We start from the raw sequence: 21698 nt of genomic DNA on the forward strand, positions 1-21698 counted from the left end.
TTACTGTCATGCGCTCAAAAGCCCGATTGGGTTTATTATTAGGGGATGTCTTATTTTGGGGAAAACAGGGTATTATTTTCAAAAAGCACTTTTCTTTGTCCAATCTATTAGTAAGTTCCTCATGGGATTTCAGAGAAACTCTATAACTCTGCATAACTCCATCATTTCTCAAAGTCTGTTTCTGTTTCACAGAAGCCTATGAATCCTATAGAAAGGCAAAATTTTCCCTCCAAGCTCAGTTCCTGCTGATTTCACAGACCCATCCATGCTGGAGGTGTTTTTATTTTTAGCAACAATATGGTGGTGGTTTGCCACCGCTTTCATCTGAGATGTTTATTTGATTTTCCAATTTAGTCCAGAACTATAGGGTCTCTTGAGTACTAACACCCTTTTTATTTTTTTCCGGAACAGCCAAGATCGTTTTTCTCATTCATAATAACTTGTTCCTCTTTTTTTCCTAAAACTCCTGAAATGCCATCTAAGATGCATGCTGTTAAAAATGGCCAAAAGCAACTTTCCCTTCCCCCAAAAAAATAAAAGAGAGAGAGAGATCTCCATATTCTGCTGAGCACGTTCTTTTGGATAAACAGGCTTGTTGGAAATATGTTATATGAATAATTACAGAACTTTTCTTTCTGTAATTGGAAAGAGATGAATGCCCAGCCTCCAAATAATTCTGCATTTCACACAATGCACATTTAGGCCAGAGGCTGAGGGTGAGGTCGTAAGAAAAACTAGGGCTTCACTGACCAAGATGTACTTTGTTTATAAACCACCACTACCACCTCCGTCTCCTCTTCCCCAGAGACTTGAAAATCTGGGCCAACTCGGGCACTGAACACGTCTCCCTCACAAATGCACATTCGTCTCTTAACAAGGAGAGCTGCAGGAGCTTCTGCAAAATTGTTGCCATAGTAACGCCACTGTCCCACTGAGCTAGACACTGTACAGAGGACTCACCCCTAGATAATCTCCCCGGGGCAGGGGGGAGATGCAGGAGGGGAGGGGACCTGAGCCCTCCCATCCTCCCACTGTCAGACCGCATTTACTCAGCCTTGCTGGAGGCTAAAGTCAACCATTCCTACTCTTCCCCAGTCCTACAGCAGGGACCAAAATAACGCTGAGTGTTTCTTGCAACTCGTTACATCCCAGCATGTTGAGCAGCCTCAGCAGGAAAGGAAAGGCTGGAAAAGATGAGCTCTGAGGCAGAAAATTAGAACAGCTCTAGCCTCCAGCATCCGTTTCGCCTTACGCCTTTGCAACAGAGAAAAGGCTTGCGGGGTGGGGGGGCTTACTACACAGCTGAACAATAAACCTGTATGCCTTTGGCATGGGATGAAGGTGGGGGTGGAAGGGATTTTTCTCTGGGTAAACTATACGGGAAATGGACTAACCCCTCCTCCTTCCCAAAACTCTGTTATCTCTGCCAGACCCTCATTTTCTCTGCACATCTTAATAATATTTTGAAAAGCAGCCTCAGATCTTCAGATGTCACTCTGGACAACAAATGCTTATGGGGGTGGGGGTCACCATATTGAGCCAACAAATCTGTAAATCTGACCAGTGTGGCCTGGTATAAATGCCAAAGGCCCAGCTATCTTCCCTGGGCCGATCAAAAGAGCAAAGCCCTCTGCCCAAAGCATTTCTATTCCAGGTCAGGCTATTGACCTTGAGGATGCTGACACACAAAATCATCCATAACGAGACAATTCCTACTTTGTCACACATCGTCCCTGAAGCCCCCTGCTTGCTTTCTTCCTTCTATTTTGCAACTGGGGAATATTTCAGGGGAATTATTGAACAATGTTCTTAAGGGTGGGATGCTAACATTCCAATCTTTAAGTTCCCGTTAACGCTATAAATTGTCCTTTTTCGAAAGAGATGTTTTTCCTCCCTTCTGCCCCACCTTTTTAGAAAAATAAAGCTGTTTCTTCTATATGTGCCTCAAAGTCTCCCCCGCCTATCATTTCTTCTTCTCCTGGAATAGTATAAGGTCTTAGAGCTTGTGATGAATAAAAAATAGCACACAAAGAATACAATTTATGTTTAAAACTGCTGCTATCATTTATAATAATAAAAAGAATTTTAATGATGGGGGAATTAGAATTTGCCATTTCAAATTATGAGATTTGCCCTCCACCAAGAAACTGTTGGGAAAGTTTTGGTAAAATAAATTCAAATCCATTATTTCTGCAGAAAATACCCTTGTTCAGGCATTATTACATCCAGAACACTCAGAGCAATACCTTCCTGCATGTATTGTTCCTTCAGCATAAGAGGAAAAAAGCTTATACATGAGAATCAGTTTGGTCTAGTGGTTAAGGTGATGGCCTAGAAATTAGGACACTTGAGGCCTAATAGCTTTAGGCCTGATAGCCAGCTGGGAGAGTGGCCTATCACCCTCTCTCAACCAGCCCATCTTACAGGGTTATTGTAGTGGTGGGGGGAAAAAGGACAAGGAAGGAGTATTATGTATGTTTGCAACTTTGAGTTACTTATAAGGTATCCGAGGAGCCATCTCACCCTGATGGGACTTTTGCCTTACTTGTTCCAGTGAAAAGGGCCTTCTTCGGATCCCAAAGAATTTTGACTGGGGAGGTCCAGAAGAAGAGCCTTTTCAGTTGTGGCTCCCACCTTTTGAAATATCCTCCTGTTGGAAATGTTAGATCCACCTCCAGACTCTTGGCCTCCCAGAAAAGCCTGAAAACTTGGCTCTGCCACTTGATCTGGCGCCCTGACACACAGCTCTGCCACGTTGAAATGGCTGAATGGGTAGAGAAGATTCCTACCCCAAGATTGCCCACTGTGTTGGTTTTTAGTTTTTTTTTCTTTAATTCCTCTAATTATAATTATCTTGTAGGACTCTTCCGCTTTTTACCATATTGTAATCTGCCTCCAGAGTTGCTGTATCAGTAAAACAGACAGCATAAAAATGTAACAAATAAATAAAGGCAGGATAAAATTATATTAATAAATTTAATGTGTATACTGCACTGGAAACTCACTTGTGCCTAGCTGTGCATACAACTATACACATATGAGTTTCCATGTTGGGAGGAAATCTGCATTACAGGCCATCCCCTGCTTTGTCCCTGCAGCTGCAGGGAACAGGCAATGGTTATAGGAAGCTGATGTCATTTCAGAGATGTCAGTAGGGGATAGGATTCAACCAGCACGCTCACATGGTAAGTGTTTTATGTTGAAGAGTGAATGGGGCTAATTCAAGAGGCCATCTGTGCACAGCACAACCTCTTTTCTCACCCCAATTGCAAAGGCTTGTTTTCCTGAAGGAAAAGGGGCACAGGAAACCTATACATAAATGCATAGGTATGGATGCTAAGTCACCATCTATTGCGCTGTCTGCCATATCACCTGTTATAGCTGTGAAATTCTTCTGAATTGTTCAACATTGTAGGTTAATGTTTTTAATTATACCTTGAAGCAAATGAACAGAAATCTTCTTTGTTTTTATAATAGTGTAAAGAGGATATTGCAAAATAAATGAGTATAATATACAGCAGCACCTAAGTTTTTTTTAGCTATGTGTGAAATTGAGTGCGTGCTTGTATCTGTGAAGGAGAGAAATCACACAAGAGACATCTAGTTGCAAATGCATCACAGCTTTGAATGTGAGCTCTTGGAAGGAACACAGCTTGGTGACAAAGCATTTGTTTTGCATGCAAAATGTTTTGAGATCAAGTTTCAGATAGGACCCAAAATCTTATCCTCACCTGAAAAACCATTGACAGTCATGTTGATAATTCCAGTCTAAACCGACCAGCGATAAGATTACAAACCTGAAATGTCTTTCATTTTTCTGTACTGGATGCTAAACTAAGTGAAATAATTTTGTCCCAGTAAAAAAATGAAACAGGTTTTAATTTGAAGGAATTTCATTCCAAAGAAGTAGGTGAAAGAAATACCCCTGTTTAAATGATTCCAAAGCTTATAGATCCAGAATCAGAAATTTCCCAACAGAATTTTGCAGGTAAGAAAAGCCTAGCCTTTTCCTTCAGAATCTTTTTAGACCGGCCTGGGGGGCGGGAAAGGCACTTACAAATAAAAAAAAATTATATTTCTCTTACCTCATCCTACTTCAGTGCATAAGCAAGTTCCACATAATTTAGGAATCAAGTACACCTGCCAGTGGCAGCAACAATGTGATTGTGATCAAAGAAAACTAGCACAAATTTGGCAAGAAACAGGAACAACAATCTTGCAAGTGCTTTTTTCATATTTATCATGGAGGCAAATCAAGAAAGAGTGCCAAATCATGTAGCCTCTTCTTTGGCCTTTCATTGCATACAGTTTTTATATTCTCATAAATGGCAAATTATCTAGAGTTACAATCAGACATTTAGCCCACTTTAGAAAGCAAATGTCTCCTGCATGCATTCACCCCTCTGATTTTACAACCATCTGAGTTAATACATTATTTTACAATTTTTCTGATGCTTTAAAATTGCATTTCCTTATGGAGACTAATTTTTATTTTAAGGACCTTCTTAGAAAAGATGGACTAGACCAGGGATTCCCAACGCCCCGTCCATGGACCAGTACCAGGCCATGATATGCCAGAAACCAGCCCATGCAAATAAGCAAAGCCCCATCCGTGGGATGCAGGGAGCCTGCAAAACCAAGCCCCCTCCAGCCTGTGGAAAAACCTCTCTCCAGAGCACCAATCCCTGGTGCCCAAACAGTTGGGGGCTATTGGATGAGACAAACTTTAGATTTATTCCCTTTGTTATGATAGAATTACTCCAGTTTTATAAACTGAGAAATTAAAGTCACTATGAAGTACACAGTAAAAAAAACCATAATTATTTGATATATAGTCTTACCAGTTTCTCTACATTGATTAATCCATCCACTAAGGTTTTGCTAGCTTCATGCAAAAATGTCAAATCTGAGAAGAGAAGAAGGAAAAAGAGGAAAAGTAAATTGAGAAAAGGATGAAGAGCAACAATTCATTTCTAACTTTTAAAAAGATGTGGCTAAGTAATCAAATAATCCTTCTTGCTGCAATTGGAATAGAATGTAGCAAGTTAGAAGAAATTTATGCTCCAAGGCACATTTATGTATTAATTCTGCTAATACCCCAATGGCTGTTATTTTGATAGAATTATATGCATATATAAGAAAAACATATCAAAAGCATCTGAGTAGTGAAGAAGAAGAAGAATGTGAAAATAAGTTTTGTCTTTAAAACACTTATCACAAATAGATTTTCTCATGAGTGGGTTGAAAATATTCATATGCCTAGGAGAAAAGTAATAGTTTTGTTGATAACTAAAATAACATCAAACTTTTTCCTGAATAGATTCTGCTTCTTGAACATCTTAGAGTAATGGAATACTCTCTAGATGTGTTCAGTTTAAATTCCATACAAAGTCCTCGACTTATGACGACAACTGAGCCCAAAATTTATGTGGCTAAAATAGTTGTTAAGTGAATTTTGTCACATTTGGCGAGCCTTCTTGCCACAGTAGTTAAGCGAATTCCTTCAGTTGTTAAATTAATAACATGGTTGGTAAATGAATCTGGCTTCCCCATTGACTTGTCTTATCGGAAGGTCACAAAAGTTGTTCACGAGACCTCCAGGGCACTGCAACCGTCATAAATATGAGTCAATTACCAAGTTATTATTATTATTATTATTTATTTGATTTTTATACCGCCCTTCTCCCGAAGGACTCAGGGCGGTGTACAGGCAAAAATAAAAACAGGTAATACAATATACAATTTAAAATACGAATTAAAAAACTTATTTTATAATTGGCCTAAAAAGTTAAAATATGTAATAAACTAAAAACCCCATTTAAAATTATTAATAGAAAATTTAAAATTGATAAAATTCAAGCCAGCCCCGCGCAAATGAAAAGATACGTCTTCAGTTCGCGACGGAAGGTCCGAAGGTCAGGTATTTGGCGTAGACCCGGGGGAAGCTCGTTCCAGAGTGTGGGAGCCCCCACAGAGAAGGACCTTCCCCTGGGGGCCGCCAGCCGACATTGCTTGGCGGACGGCACCCGGAGAAGTCCCTCTCTGAGAGAGCGTACGGGTCGGTGGGAGGCATGCGGTAATAGCAGGCGGTCCCGTAAGTACCCAGGCCCTAAGCCATGGAGTGCTTTAAAGGTCGTAACCAAAACCTTAAAGTGCACCTGAAAGGCCACAGGTAGCCAGTGCAGTCTGCACAGGAGCAGTGTTACATCTATCACCCGCGCAGCTGCATTCTGGACTAACTGAAGCCTCCGAGTGCACCTCAAGGGGAGCCTCATGTAGAGAGCATTACAATAATCCAAGCGAGAGGTAACGAGCACATGAGTGACTGTGCACAAGGCATCCCGATCAAGGAAGGGGCGCAACTGCAGAACCAGGCGAACCTGGTGGAAGGCCCTCCTGGAGACGGCCGTCAAATGATCTTCAAACGACAGCCGTTCATCCAGGAGGACACCTAAGTTGTGCACCCTATCCTTTGGGGCCAATAACTTGCCTCCAACAGTCAGCTGTGGCTGCAGCTGACTGAATCGGGATGCCGGCATCCACAGCCACTCCGTCTTGGAGGGATTAAGCTTGAGCCTGTTTCTCCTCATCCAGACCCGTACGGCTTCCAAACACCGGGACAGCACTTCAACAACTTCATTGGGGTGGTCCGGGGTGGAAAAGTACAGCTGGGTGTCATCAGGGTACAGCTGGTATCTCACCCCGAAGCCACTGATGATCTCACCCAACGGCTTCATGTAGATGTTGATCAGAAGGGGCGAGAGAATCGACCCCTGCGGCACCCCACAAGTGAGGTACCTCGCGGTCGACCTCTGCCCCCCTGTCAACACCGTCTGTGACCGGTCGGAGAGATAGGAGGAGAACCACCGATATACGGTGCCTCCCACTCCCAATCCCCCCAACCGGCGCAGCAAGATACCATGGTCGATGGTATCAAAAGCCGCTGAGAGGTCTAATAGGACCAGGACAGAGGAATAACCCCTGTCCCTGGCCCTCCAGAGATCATCCACCAATGCGACCAAAGCTGTCTCCGTGCTGTATCCAGGTCGGAAGCCAGACTGGAACGGGTCCAGACAGACAGCTTCATCCAGGTATTGGGGTAGCTGTCGCGCCACAGCACTCTCTACAACCTTCGCAACAAAGCGAAGGTTGGAGACTGGACGATAATTACCCAAAATAGCTGGGTCCAGGGAGGGCTTCTTGAGGAGGGGTCTCACCACCGCCTCTTTCAAGGCGGCAGGGAAAACCCCTTCCAACAAAGAAGCGTTGATAATCCTCTGGAGCCAGCCTCGTGTCACCTCCTGAGTGGCCAGTACCAGCCAGGAAGGACACGGGTCCAGTAAACATGTCGTGGCGTGAAGCCTCCCCAACAACCTGTCCACGTCCTCGGGAGCCACAGGGTCAAACTCATCCCAAACAGACTCGACAAGACGTGCCTCCTCTCCCTCGCTTGGATCATCCCAATTTCGGTCCAGACCGTCCCGGAGCTGAGCGATTTTATCGTATAGATAACCACTAAACTCCTCGGCTCATCCCTGCAAAGGGTCATCCCGCACCTCCTGATGAAGGAGGGAGCGGGTCACCCGAAACAGGGCGGCCGGGCGGTTATCTGCCGACGCAATGAGGGTGGAGGCATAAGAAGTCTCTGAATTTTGATCAAATGGCCATGGGGATGCTGCAATGGACGTAAATGTAAACATAATTCTTTCAGTGCCATTGTAACTTTGATCGGTCACTAAATGAACTGTTGTATATTGTGGACTACCTATAATTTCTCAGTTACCACAGCAAAGGTCATCCTGGCTAAGTATTATGGCTTTTTAGACCACTGTGTTATTATTGTTCCAAATATCCCGACTTCAAAATTAAGCCTAAGACTAGATTTGCTGAGGACCGTTGTGCATAGCAGACTTAAGATGCTCGTCTCCCATGCTGAAAGAGATAGACCTTAAGGAGCTGTACAAATAGTCCTCAACTTATGACCACAATTGAGCCCAAAATTTATGATACTAAGCAAGGCAGTTGTTATTGGAGTTTATTCTATTTTACAATCTTTTTTGCAACAGGCATTAAGCAAATCACTGCAGTTGTTAAGTGAATCATGCAGGCATTAAGCAAATCTGGTTTCTCCCATTGACTTTGCTTGTTGAAAGCTGACTGGAAAGGTTACAAATGGTGATCAGATGGTCCATGGACATACTGTCATAAATACATCTCAGCTGCCAAACACCTGGATTTTGATCTTGTGACCATGGGGACACTGCAATGGTCACAAGTGTGAAAACCAGCCATAACTCTGGCATGGGACCAGGATATTTATGGGACCGCCTACTGCCATCGATAACCTCCCATCGACCTGTGCGCTCCCACACAGAGAGGGCCTTCTCAGGGTGCCGTCGGCCAGACAATGTCGGCTGGTGACCCCCAGGGGGAGAGCGTTCTCTGTGGGAGCTCCGGCCCTGTGGAATGAACTTCCCGTTGGGCTACGACTTCTCCCTGATCTTCGGACCTTTAAGCGCGAGCTCAAAACCTTCTTTTTTCATCAAGCAGGGCTGGCCTGATACAATTTTAAATTGAATGTTTTAATGGGATTTTAAGGGGATTAATTTTATTTATGACTCTTATTCAAAAATTTTAAATTTTCAGCGTAATTGAATTAGATTTTTAATTGGTTATTGTATTTTAAAATGTCGATATTTATGTTTTATTTCTGCTGTACACCGCCCTGAGTCTTCGGAGAAGGGCGGTATAAAAATAAAAATAAATAAATAAATAAATAAATAAATAAATAACTCACTTTTCCAGTGCTGTTGTAACTTAGATTGGTCACTAAATGAATCCTTGTAAGAAAAGGATGCCTGTAATCTAGGTTTCTACTCAATCTAAAATTGGCAATAATGCTGGCCAAATGTTCTGTCTGATGGTGATTATCACAGCCACCAATTGCTGGATTCCCTTGCTTCTTTACCTCTCCCAGTCTTGCTAGAAAACAAGCACCGGTTGATTTTCTTTCTATGCCTGCATTGGCTTCAGGACATGCAGTTTCTATTGATAGATCTTTTGTTTAAGTTTCTCCTCATGCCTGGCACCTTCCTGTCCAGTATGTCTACTGATTGGCAGAAACAAAAAGAGGGAACACCACCATTGTTAACTTGCAAAATTGTCGATTTTGGTTGGTTAAAAAAAAAAGTCCAAAATTTCACCCCTCTGCCAGTGGGAAGGAGGGGCAAGGAGGAATCTAAGGAACTGGCCCTCTCTGATCAGCTGCTGCTTGCCCCAACTACTGCAATACAGTTGCATAAGTGAATAGCAGAGAGCAATTCAGGCTGTGCTTGAGTATGCTCCTCTTCATCCATAGAGAGATCCTGAAAATGGCCATTCAGAGCAACAGCTAATAACCGGACAAGTGGGATGCCACCAGGGGCTTCATACAACAACTAATAGAAGGAAACATTGCCTAGAGAAGGAATGGGCTGGGGAATTCTGGGAGTTAAAATCCACAAGTTGCCACAGTTGGATATCCCCGGCCTAGACTGATTAAAGAGTAAAAGGGAAACGACATGGCTAAACTTCTGCCAGGACAAACTGAAAAAGACTAGGTTTTTTTAGAATAGGGCAGAAAAGCACAATGGTAAATTGTTTCTGTGCTAGGAGAAAGACAAGTTGAGGGTGACATCATCTAGTCAAGTCCTGTCAATGTGACCCAGTTAGTAGGTTTTGCAGGAGAGTCCTGAGACAGTTTTCCACACATTCCTGTTTGAGAAAAGCAAGGACTCCATATCCATCAAGTACCACTAACCTTTTAGGATGAGGGGCACAAAGGGGATAATGGGTGGTTTCATCCTAGACAGAACTTCTCTGTAGCTTTTATGATTCCTACAGGGATCCTGAAATGCAAAAAAAAATGCTTTTAGATAAAAGCAGAGACAGAATCAACTTTGGCCATTCCCTTACCCTCATTTTTTAAGTTAAACTATAGAGCACAAAGCCATGGATATATCCAATTAAATGTGTTAAATATGAATCCTTCATGAGGCTAGGAGGCTCAAAATCATTCCAATCATCACAAAGACTGTTTGAACTATGCAGATTTAAGATTACTTTGAAAGAGGAGGAGAGGGGGGGAAAAAGGAAGGGACGGAAATCTTTTTTAAGAATGTGGATCTTCAGGATGAAAAACTATTTCTGTCAGTAAGGTTTGTTTTTTCCCCCCAAAATTTTATATCACAATGCTAAAAGAGATTCCAGACATTCTTGGTCTATATTTATTTCATGCTGGCTGACAGCAAAAATCTACAAATATTAAAAATCCTGCCATACTTCAGTGGGGTACAAACACATGGGTCTGTTTTTCATGTAAAAATGTCCACCACAGCCATTTGTTTCTAGAAGATCCTCAATAAGCTTCCAAGAAAACTATCTAGGAGACTACCTAGGACAGGGGTCTACAAACTTGGCAAAGCTGGCTGAGAAACTCTGGGAGTTGAAGTCCACAAGTCTTAAAAGAGCCAAGTTTGCAGACCCTTGACCTAGGACATTGTTTATTGACCACTGAATTAAGAAGGAAAAAAATGAATAACTGCTAGAAAACATTAAAAGAGAGGGTTTTCAGTATCTAAACTGAGTTTATCTGTGGGAAAAGTTTTATCTTAATTGCTGGAAGTGAAATAGCTTAAAATCTAGATTTATTTGATTTAGGAGAAAAGAGAAAAAGAGAGAGAATTCAAGGCTTATAATAAAGTGGATTAAAATAAAATAATAAAATATTTGAACTGGATGCTCTGGTTGCTTGCATTGCACACTTTTAGTTCCTTTTAGTCACCACTTTTTACCAGTTCTTTTATAAAGGAAATATGAATGATTTACCGTGAGATTTTCAAATTTACGAAACAAGTTTTTAAATTTGCCTGGAAGCTTCTGGAAGAAAAACAAACAAAATGACAATCAGAGATATAAACAGTTCTAAATGGATGTTTTAAAAATATTATTAAGCAGTTCTAAATGGACAAGATGTTTTAAAAACAATCCGTTCAAAGCAGAGTTTGTCCTGTTCGGTATGTCTTCAGTGATGGATGTGGGCTAATCTATCCAGACAAAAGGCTGCTAAGCAACTTGCAGATGTTGACCGAAAGTAAATTGAGTAAGCTACAATTTAAAGAGGAGGAAGGCGTGTCTCCCAACATGTTCCCTTCCAACTGCTTTGACAAAAAATAAAGATTTCTCCGTCAGGAGGTAATAACTGTCAGAAGTGCCCCAGTATGGAAGCTATGTATAGCTTCTGAGAAGCAGCTGATATTTTGGAGGAAAACAAACGACCACATTTGTTTTCTTCCAATTTACATTAATCCCTAGTTTAATGGAATTCATTGTAAAATGAAAAGTGAAGCACAAACTCATCTCCTAATTTTCAGATATTAGGTAGATAACCCTTTGAGACTTCAGATAAGAAAAAGTAGTTAAACAGGCAAACCTGTTTTAAAAAATTTGAACTGAGAATTTATGCTGTTTTCTTATGTTTTCTTAGATCTGCTTTTTCAATTAATGTTAGACTAGACATCTTATAACTAGAACCATCTAATGTGGCCAGTTATCAAGGAAGAACCATAAGGGAACTTGGGGAACCATCTTTCCCTGAAGGGACTGGCTAACCCCACCCATGCTGGCAGAGGGGGCATACTGCAGGTCCTGTCAGTCAAGAAATTTTGGTTGGCAGGGTCCAGGAAAAGAGCGTTTTCTGCTGCAGTTCCTACCCTTTGGAATATCATACCCTCTGAGGTGAGACTAGCTCCCATCCTTCTGACCTTCCACAAGAGCCTTAAGACCTGGTTTTGCCAGATGGCTTGGGGTCCCAATGGGCCTTCACACCAGAGATGGTTGATTAATTAAGAGCTAATCCCACCTCCCTCCCACCCACCCACCCCCATGTATCTGGTTCCTTTCTTCTCCATCTTGTGACAATACTTTTGTTTATATTGTCATTTTATTGGGTTGGAATATTTTTAGTAGTGTAGCCTTTATTGTCATTGTATATCATATATACAACAAAATTGTTTATACAAGAAATTGGTTAAAAATTAATGATTTTAATGTATTTTATGCTATAAGCCACTCAGTCACTTCAAAATGAGATGGGTAGAAAATAAATTTGATCATAAGAGAACAAATAGATATCTTCAGATGCTCAGGTTCAGTCAGTATTTTCTACTGTAGTATTGACATGGAATTTGCAAAATTGCATTTAGGACTGTATTTGGCTAATTAGCGTGTTAAATTCCGAGCTGTGGTAATTTAAGCCCACATATATTATAAAATGGCTTCCAGCCTCTTTCAATACATAAGGAGTGATACGAGTATACCCTTCCATCCTGTTTGAATGAATGTGACTGTTAAAGATAGATATACATGCTGCATAATAACCGCATAGAATAGAGGAACTGGTTCCTGGATCTGAGCTAGATCCATTAAATCCATTAATAAAACACTTTTCAGCACTTACATTCTATGAATCTATACATGTATGTATATATTTCTGTACATAAAAGGTGAGCTCATATGCCTGCATGTTACTCTTCTGGTTTTGTTTTATATGTGATTAGGATTTAGATTTGATTTTCTCCTAAGACGTCAGAATTATATGTTATATTCATAAGGTATATTTTAGGGTTTACACATGCTACTGGTAACTTGAAAAGAAGAACAGGGATTGTCTGAAGGCCTGATAGATATTTTATCAAAACTATTGTGCATTTTATGTATTATATGAATTAGCTATTATATCTATCATAGATATAAACTATGGTGTATTAAGCAAACCATAGTTTAATACAACATGGAATCAGATGACTGTATAGCCCGAAGATTAAGATACCAAGCTTTATATAAATTGTATAAACCAACTCTTATTCAGAACTGAAAACTATAGAAGTACATCTTAAGTAAGGAAACATTCACCATTAATGCTGAAATCCTACTTGCTAAAACCCTGTTATATTTATTTTATTTTTATTTATTTATTTTTATACCGCCCTTCTCCCGAAGGACTCAGGGCGGTGTACAGGCAAAAGTAAAAAAAACAGACAATACAATATACAATTTAAAATGCAAGTTAAAAAACTTATTATAATTAGCCTAAAAACTTTAAAATATATAAAAAACTAAAACCCCATTTAAAATTAGTAATAAGAAATTTAAAATCGATAAAACTTAAGCCAGCCCCGTGCGAGTGAAAAGATGTGTCTTCAGTTCGCGGCGAAAGGTCCGAAGGTCAGGTATTTGGCGTAAACCCGGGGGAAGCTCGTTCCAGAGTGTGGGAGCCCCCACAGAGAAGGACCTTCCCCTGGGGGCCGCCAGCCGACATTGCTTGGCGGACGGCACCCTGAGAAGTCCCTCTCTGTGAGAGCGTACGGGTCGGTGGGAGGCATGCGGTAACAGCAGGCGGTCCCGTAAGTACCCAGGCCCTAAGCCATGGAGCGCTTTAAAGGTCGTAACCAAAACCTTAAAGTGCACTCGAAAGGCCACAGGTAGCCAGTGCAGTCTGCGCAGGAGCGGTGTTACGTGGGAGCTACACGTAGCTCCCTCTATCACCCGCGCAGCTGCATTCTGGACTAACTGAAGCCTCCGAGTGCACCTCAAGGGGAGCCCCATGTAGAGAGCATTACAATAATCCAAGCGAGAGGTAACGAGCGCATGAGTGATTGTGCACAAGGCATCCCAGTCAAGGAAGGGGCGCAACTGCCGAACCAGGCGCACCTGGTGGGAAGGCCCTCCTGGAGACGGCCGTCAAATGATCTTCAAACGACAGCCGTTCATCCAGGATGACACCTAAGTTGCGCACCCTATCCTTTGGGGCCAATAACTCGCCTCCAACAGTCAGCTTGAGCCTGTTTCTCCCCATCCAGACCCGTACGGCTTCCAAACACTGGGACAGCATTTCAACAACTTCATTGGGGTGGCCCGGGGTGGAAAAGTACAGCTGGGTGTCATCAGCGTACTGCTGGTATCTCACCCCGAAGCCACTGATGATCTCACCCAACGGCTTCATATAGATGTTGAACAGAAGGGGCGAGAGGATCGACCCCTGCGGCACCCCACAAGTGAGGCACCTCGCGGTCGACCTCTGCCCCCCTGTCAACACCGTCTGCGACCGGTCGGAGAGATAGGAGAAGAACCACCGATACACGGTGCCTCCCACTCCCAATCCCCCCAACCGGCGCAGCAAGATACCATGGTCGATGGTATCAAAAGCCGCTGAGAGGTCTAATAGGACCAGGGCAGAGGAATAACCCCTGTCCCTGGCCCTCCAGAGATCATCCACCAATGTGACCAAAGCTGTCTCCGTGCTGTATCCGGGTCGGAAGCCGGACTGGAACGGGTCTAGATAGATGGCTTCATCCAGGTATTGGGGTAGCTGTCGCGCCACAGCACTCTCTACAACCTTCGCAACAAAGCAAAGGTTGGAGACTGGACGGTAATTACCCAAAATAGCTGGATCCAAAGAGGGCTTCTTGAGGAGGGGTCTCACCACCGCCTCTTTCAAGGTGGCAGGGAAAACCCCTTCCAACAAAGAAGCGTTAATAATCCTCTGGAGCCAGCCTCGTGTCACCTCCTGAGTGGCCAGTACCAGCCAGGAAGGACACGGGTCCAGTAAACATGTACTGGCGTGAAGCCTCCCCAACAACCTGTCCATGTCCTCGGGAGCCACAGGGTCAAACTCATCCCAAACAGACTCAACAAGACGTGCCTCCTCTCCCTCGCTTGGATTATCCCAGTTTCGGTCCAGACCATCCCGGAGCTGAGCAATTTTATCGTATAGATAACCACTAAACTCCTCGGCACGTCCCTGCAAAGGGTCATCCCACACCTCCTGATGAAGGAGGGAGCAGGTCACCCGAAACAGGGTGGCTGGGCGGTTATCTGCCGACGCAATGAGGGTGGAGGCGTAGGAACGCCTCGCCTCCCTCATTGCCACTAGGTAGGTCCTAGAATAGGACCTAACTAGTGTCCGATCAGCTTCGGAACGACTGGACCTCCAGGTGCTCTCTAGGCGTCTTCTCCGGCGTTTCATCTCCCTCAGCCCCTCGGAGAACCAAGGGGTCGGACGAGATCTACGCCGGGTCAGAGGCCGCAAAGGCATGACACGGTCCAAGGCCCCAGCCGCGGCCTGTTCCCAGGCCACAACTAGTTCCTCAGTCGTGCCGTGGGCCAGATCCTCAGGGAATGGCCCAAGCTCCGTCAGGAACCTCTCGGGGTCCATCAGGCGCCTGGGACGGAACCAACGTATAGGTTCCGTCTCCCTGCGATGGTGAGTGGCGGTTCGGAAGTCTAGGCGAAGGAGAAAATGATCGGACCATGACATTGGTTCTGTTACTAAATCATCTAATTCCAGATCATTTAACCACTGTCCAGAGATATAAATCAGATCCAGCGTGCCTCCCCCCATGTGCGTAGGGCCATCATTTACTCGAATCAGGTCCAAGGCCGTCATGGAAGCCTGGAACTCCCGAGCTGCAGTCGATAACAAGCCAGCTGATGGCAGGTTGAAATCCCCCATGACTATAAGTCTGGGGGTCTCAACCGCCACAGCGGCAAGTACCTCCAACAGCTCGGGCAGGGCTGTGGTCACGCAGCAAGGAGCCAGGTACGTGATCAACAAGCCCAACTGATTCCTATGGCCCCACCTCACATAGAGGGATTCACAGCCGGCAATCTGAGGAACAGTGGCCTCCTTCGGCTCTAGATCTTCCTTAATGACAACCGCCACCCCCCCACCCCTACCTTGGGCCCTCGGCTGATGAAATGCTCGGAAACCTGAAGGGCACAGCTCAACAAGGGGAACCTCCCCCTCTGGACCCAACCAGGTCTCCGTAATGCCCATAAGGTCCGCGGACTCCCCCTGAATAAGATTGCAAATCAGGGGAGCTTTATTAGCCACGGACCGGGCATTACATAACATCAACCGAAGATCCAAGCTCTGAGGATCATGGCCGCCCGAGGAACGGGTAGGAACTGCGGGGCCAGAGCATGTGATCGCTTTCAGACATCGAACACGTGCTCCCAACTCTCGATACGCCCCCCCCTCCGCCATATCTGCCTCTCCCACTAACCACCCAGATGGAACCACCCTCATCGTCAGGAACATCACCCTCCCCCAAAACCTCCGGACCTATTAAAACCCCGCCGCAAACACGCGCAGTGACTGGCCCCTCCCTCGGCGGGCTACCCCCAGCACCCGCCCTTACCCTACCCCCCCTTAAAAATTCCCTATCTAAAAATCCCCACAGGTTCTTTCTATGCGCATGCCACCTCTGTGGATCCCAAGACCCATCATTGAGGCCGGCCCTCGGTAATGTAGGGGGCCATTCCTGCGAGGCGGGGGCATCTCGCAGGTGCAAGAGTTCAATTGAGGAATATCGCATAATAAAAATCGGCGAAAAACTGGCTCCATCTCGAAATTGGCTAAGATGATAATATAAAATTAGCCCTCAGGGGCTAAGGACGGACGTATAATAATCCGGTCAATGGACAGTCATGATGGTATCTCCTGGTCAATATCTGGACCCAGATCTTAGTTTGGTCCAATAAATATGAGTTCTTAAGTCCAGGATAGATAGTCCAAAGCCAAGTCCTAAACATGAGGAAAAAAGGGTGGGGTTGGTGTTTCGTGTCCACTCTCGATGAAATTTGCTGTTCCCAGACTAGTCTCCTCTCGGTTCCTGATGACTCACAAAGTCATAATATATGGCCATAAAGATCGCAAAAGGCCAGGAAACTGTCGATGATATCACAGTATCGGGAAAAAGAACAGGCCAGGAAACAGACCAAGGTACCTCCATTGTCTTACTCTCTGCCGGCCTCAGGCAGTCCTCCAATAACCGGCTCCAGATTCGTCCAGCCCATGCCCACCAGGGGTCACTCCATCTCCGCCACCAACACCCCTGGAATGTCCGGGTCCGGCTCGCTCCAGAGACCAGGTCTCTCCAAGTCTCTCCAAAACCCTCCAAGAGGCCTCACGAAAAGGCAAGGCCTCCCCCGAGGGGCCGAAGGACAGGAGGGAACAAGGACGCCCAGATGAAAATAGAGGCCGCAGCAGGCCATAGCAGGCCACAATGGGCCGCAAAAGGCCGCCAGGATGAACAAAGGCCACAGGAGAATAAGTCAAGAAAGCCTTCATGGCCAAAGCCACATAGTGGAAACGACAGAAGCGGAAAATGGAAAAATGGCAAAAGCTGTCCAAACGCCAAAGAACCGCTGCTGCTCCAGTTCACCACTTCTCCCTCCGCTGCAGTTCGTATTCACAGCCGAGGGAAAGGGCCCAACATCACACGACCAAGGTAGAAAACAGGCCGGCTCACCACCCCGCCGGCGCCACAAACATGGCCGCCGCCATCCGCCGCTCACCTTCCCGGGTCCGTTCCTGGCAACCGTGGGGCTTAAGAGGTCCGAAAACCTCTCCCATGGCTGCCTAAAACTTCAAAATCTTCCGACCGGGGCATGGGCGGCTAAGCAGGCGGCCAGGGGCGCTACCATCTCGTCGGAGCTGAGAAAACCGCCGACGCCGATCCTCAGGGCGCCGCCATCTTGCGCATGCGCAGAACCTACCTACCCTATATAAGCTTCATGAAGAAGAGTCCTCAAATAAGAAACCTACTACTGAATTTTCTGGATCATAGATGCTTCTTGTTTGCATCTCTGCTTGATGCCAACAGTCTGATGCCAAAGATTATTGAAATTATAGGAGGAACCCGGCTATTAAAAACTATGTGTACCTTCAATTCCTGATAAACAGGAAAAGCGGCTCTTGCAAAACAGCCAAGAGGAACATTGTGAATGTAATGAACAACTTAGTGTCTCTATGTTTCTGTGTCAACCTAGGAGCTTGGGAAAGATGAATTCAACACTCACTATATCGCAACTGTGAATCTTTCAACATTTAGTGACTTACAGTAGATACTTAAGGAATCTCAATTTTCCACTCTACTGCTGTAACAAGGTTTTTTTACCTGATTTTCAGAAAGTGTAAGAAAAATAATGAATTCTAGACTAGAGTCTTTTGATATCCTTACAGCCCTTCTTTTTTGCAATTACCTGTAGCCACAGGGGAAGGAGCATTAAAACAGAGATTCCATGCAGCACTTAATATAAAACCACTTAATGCAGCAAGTTCTTCCTTAAAGTCAGCATTGTTCTACCATATTTACTAGGAAACAAGTATTATCCTCAGAAGAGACATCCAATTTTTATTAAAACCTTTCTTTGCAGCTTTAGCTACTTTTGCTGTTTCCTGCAGAATCTCTTTTCCTCATTTTTTATTACTATGAGGTGGGGTTTAGCTTTTATTCTTTATTTTCTTTCAAGTTTTACCAAGCGAAACAAGGACAATTAAGAAGTATTTATCAGGTCTGCCAAGTAACACACTTTCAGCTGTAAGCAGACAGCCTACAATGAAATAAAAACACATTTTAGATGCTAACAATAATGCTTTGCATGTAAATAGACTGTTGACAGACACAGATTAAATCTGAGCATGTTAAAGATGTTAGTGCTTTCTAAAAGTGCAGAAACTAGGTAGAACAAATAAATATTTAAAATGTACAATATAATAATTATAAAACCAGTAACTCCTAATTAACCTAAAATATCTGAGTAACCAAAAACATTTTCACTTGTGCCAACTATTCGTACAAATCAAGCTTGCTCAATGGTTTCTCAAGCAAGGCACATCTAATTTTTCTCCTTTTTTAAAGTAAGAAAGAATAAATTACCATAAATCATGTTGAAAATAAAGACAGTCTGAAAATACAGAAAAAAATAAATGTAATGATTTATCACCAGCACTGTCTGGCTCCCAAGTTTAAAAAAAAGGTGCAAAGGATAGCAATTTCATAATAAGGTGTGGTAACCATCTTTTCCAACACTGCTGACTAATAGTTCACCCATTCCTCATTACTGTGATCACTAAAGCAAGAATGAAGGCAAATATACTTGTCCCAGGATAATCCTGCAGGATCCAATTTGGGTCGGTCAACAGGACCAGAGATTTTGTCTTCCAAGTTTTCGGACTCATGCTGGAGCCCAAATCAGGGAACTTTTCTCAATCTGGGCACCAGCATGAGTCCAAAAGCTCAGAAAACAAAACCTCTGGTTCCAGTGACTGACCCAGATTGCATCCTGCAGTAAAACAAGACAAACATGTAATCAAAGCCATTTACTGCTACTCCTCAAGATGGAATTAACACCCTTTTACTCAGTGTCTGCCAAAATCTAACCATGCTAAGGAAGGAATACAGAAAACTTTATAAACCAGTATTTTTCAAACTTCGCAAGATGTGCGGACTTCAAACTCCAGAATTTTCCATGCTGGCTGGAGAATTCTGTGAGTTGAATGGCACAAACAGGATTTTTTTTGAAGAAAAAGTCAGTAGAAACTGTAGAAATAAAATTCCTCTAATCAATTTTAGATGCACCTAGTGGGACATCAAATGCCCAATTGGGAATTGAGACAGGAATGCTTTAAATTCAGGTTAGGGCCTGGAAGGTGATGATAGCTTACTAGATGAAAATACAATCCTTCCAAGTGTGCTTGGTCCCTCCAGTGCTGCTTAGATAACTTCTCCTCTCCCTGGAAACAGGTGATAGTGCACAAGCTGCCCTTATATGGGCTTTTCCCATTTCTCTTAATCTAATTAGGCTATGATCAAGCCAAGTAATTGGTTACCAACAGAATAAGAGACATGGAATTTCAGCTAGATGTTAATAAGATACCTTTCCACATCAAAAATTGGATTGGATGGAATAAATGGGCTAACTTTTCCTAAGAGCATAATAACATTTTGTAGAGATAGATTTAATGTTTTACCCTGCAAGGCAAACACCTATAGCGGAATGAATGTGTATATGTGGTAATAAGAAAGTTAAAAACATCTCACATATGTTATTACACTACAAATTTTACAGAGATATTTATTTATTTATTTATTTATTTACTTACTTACTTACTTACTTACTTACTTACTTATTTATTTATTTATTTATTAGATTTTTATACCGCCCTTCTCCCAAAGGACTCAGGGCGGTTCACAGCCATAATAAAAATAGAACAATATACAATTAAAACAAAGATTAAAAAACTTATTATATATAGGCTGAGATATAAAACAATATCCTATTAAAATTAAACTCTCTAAAAATATAAAATTATAAAATTTAAAAATCACGAAACCAGTCCCGCACGGATGAATAAATAGGTCTTGAGCTCACAGCGGGAAGGTCAGGCAGTTGGCGTAATTCAGGGGGGAGTTTGTTCCAGACGGTAGGAGCCCCCACAGAGAAGGACCTTCCCCTGGGGGCCGCCAGCCGACATTGCTTGGCAGACGGCACCCTGAGAAGCCCCTCTCTGTGTGAGCGTACGGGACGGTGGGAGGTATTCGGTAGCAGAAGGCGGTCCCGTAAGTACCCTGGCCCTAAGCCATGGAGCACTTTAGAGGTAGTGACCAACACCTTGAAGTGCACCCGGAAGACCACAGGTAGCCAGTGCAGCCTGCGCAGGAGTGGTGTTACGTGGGAGCCACATGCGCAGCCGCATTCTGAACTAACTGCAGCCTCTGGGTGCTCTTCAAGGGGAGCCCTATGTAGAGAGCATTGCAATAATCCAGGCGGGAGGTAACAAGAGCGTGAGTGACCGTGCATAGGGCATCTCGGTCAAGGAAGCGGCGCAACTGGCGAATCAGGCGAACCTGATGAAAAGCTCTCCTGGAGACGGCCAGGAGATATATTAGACATATATCCTCCCTCTATTAGAAAGATTTCTAGGGAGGCAGATGTATGAACCATCTCCAAGATTCCAGCCATTACACGTTACAGTGGCCAAATTTTGTACTGCTGCAAAGATAAGGTAAAACTGGTTAAAGAAGTAAAGTCCTTTATTTTTATCAACATCTTGCTATTTGTTAATAATTTTTATAAGACATATATTTTAGTGTTGACCATATTTTTAGAAGTCATATATTGTTAATAGGAATGTTCAGAGTATCATATTTGATATACTTTATCATTGCCAATATATAATTTATTCATTTCTATCTATCAATCTGGATTATATTTATCTTTTATTCCCCCTTTTATTATCTTTTGTTGGTCACTGAATAGACTGACTGACTGACTGACTGACTGACTGAATGAATGAATGAAAGAAAGAAAAGCTGGGGGTTGAAGGCTATGCATCTTAAAATTGTCAGGTTTGAAAAACACTTATAAACAAACCTAATCTTAATCTTTCAAATCAATTTTATAATCATTCTATAAAAGAGGGTTAGAATCTGGCCAGGAAGGGGTAGGAGTATAGAATGGAGGAGTCAGGAACATTCCAAAAAGAGCTGCGATGGTGCAGTGGTTAGAATGTAGTACTGCAGGCTACTTCTGCTGATCACCAGCTGCCAGCAGTTTGGCAGTTCGAGTCTCACTGGCTCAAGGTTATCTCATCCTTCCATTCTTCCAAGGTCAGTAAAACGAGGACCCAGATTATTGGGGCAATATGCTGACTCTGTAAACTACTCAGAGAGGGCTGTAAAGCACTGTGAAGTGGTCTATAAGTGCTATTGCTATTGCTGGAAATGCTTTGAGGGAATTTTTCAGGATCATTTTTCTCCTGTAATGCCACATCAGACTATTTATGAACTCAGTCTTACTTCTTTCACACACCC

At 43.4% G+C, this 21698-nt stretch overlaps 1 protein-coding gene across 3 annotated transcripts in view; it reads right to left on the minus strand.

The window, feature by feature from the left end:
- Positions 1 to 21698, minus strand: part of RAPGEFL1 (Rap guanine nucleotide exchange factor like 1) — a 76177-nt gene that overhangs the window by 9216 nt on the left and 45263 nt on the right. For all 3 annotated transcript variants that reach the window (XM_058181058.1, XM_058181059.1, XM_058181056.1), the window contains exons 11-13: positions 10867 to 10917; positions 9800 to 9887; positions 4842 to 4906 (exon numbers count right to left, since the gene is read on the minus strand). In XM_058181058.1, coding sequence (XP_058037041.1) covers positions 4842 to 4906; positions 9800 to 9887; positions 10867 to 10917 — 204 coding nt within the window. The remainder of the gene's footprint in view (positions 1 to 4841; positions 4907 to 9799; positions 9888 to 10866; positions 10918 to 21698) is intronic.

The sequence above is a fragment of the Ahaetulla prasina genome, chromosome 4 (assembly GCF_028640845.1).
Source record: "Ahaetulla prasina isolate Xishuangbanna chromosome 4, ASM2864084v1, whole genome shotgun sequence".
Taxonomy (NCBI): Eukaryota; Metazoa; Chordata; class Lepidosauria; order Squamata; family Colubridae; genus Ahaetulla; species Ahaetulla prasina.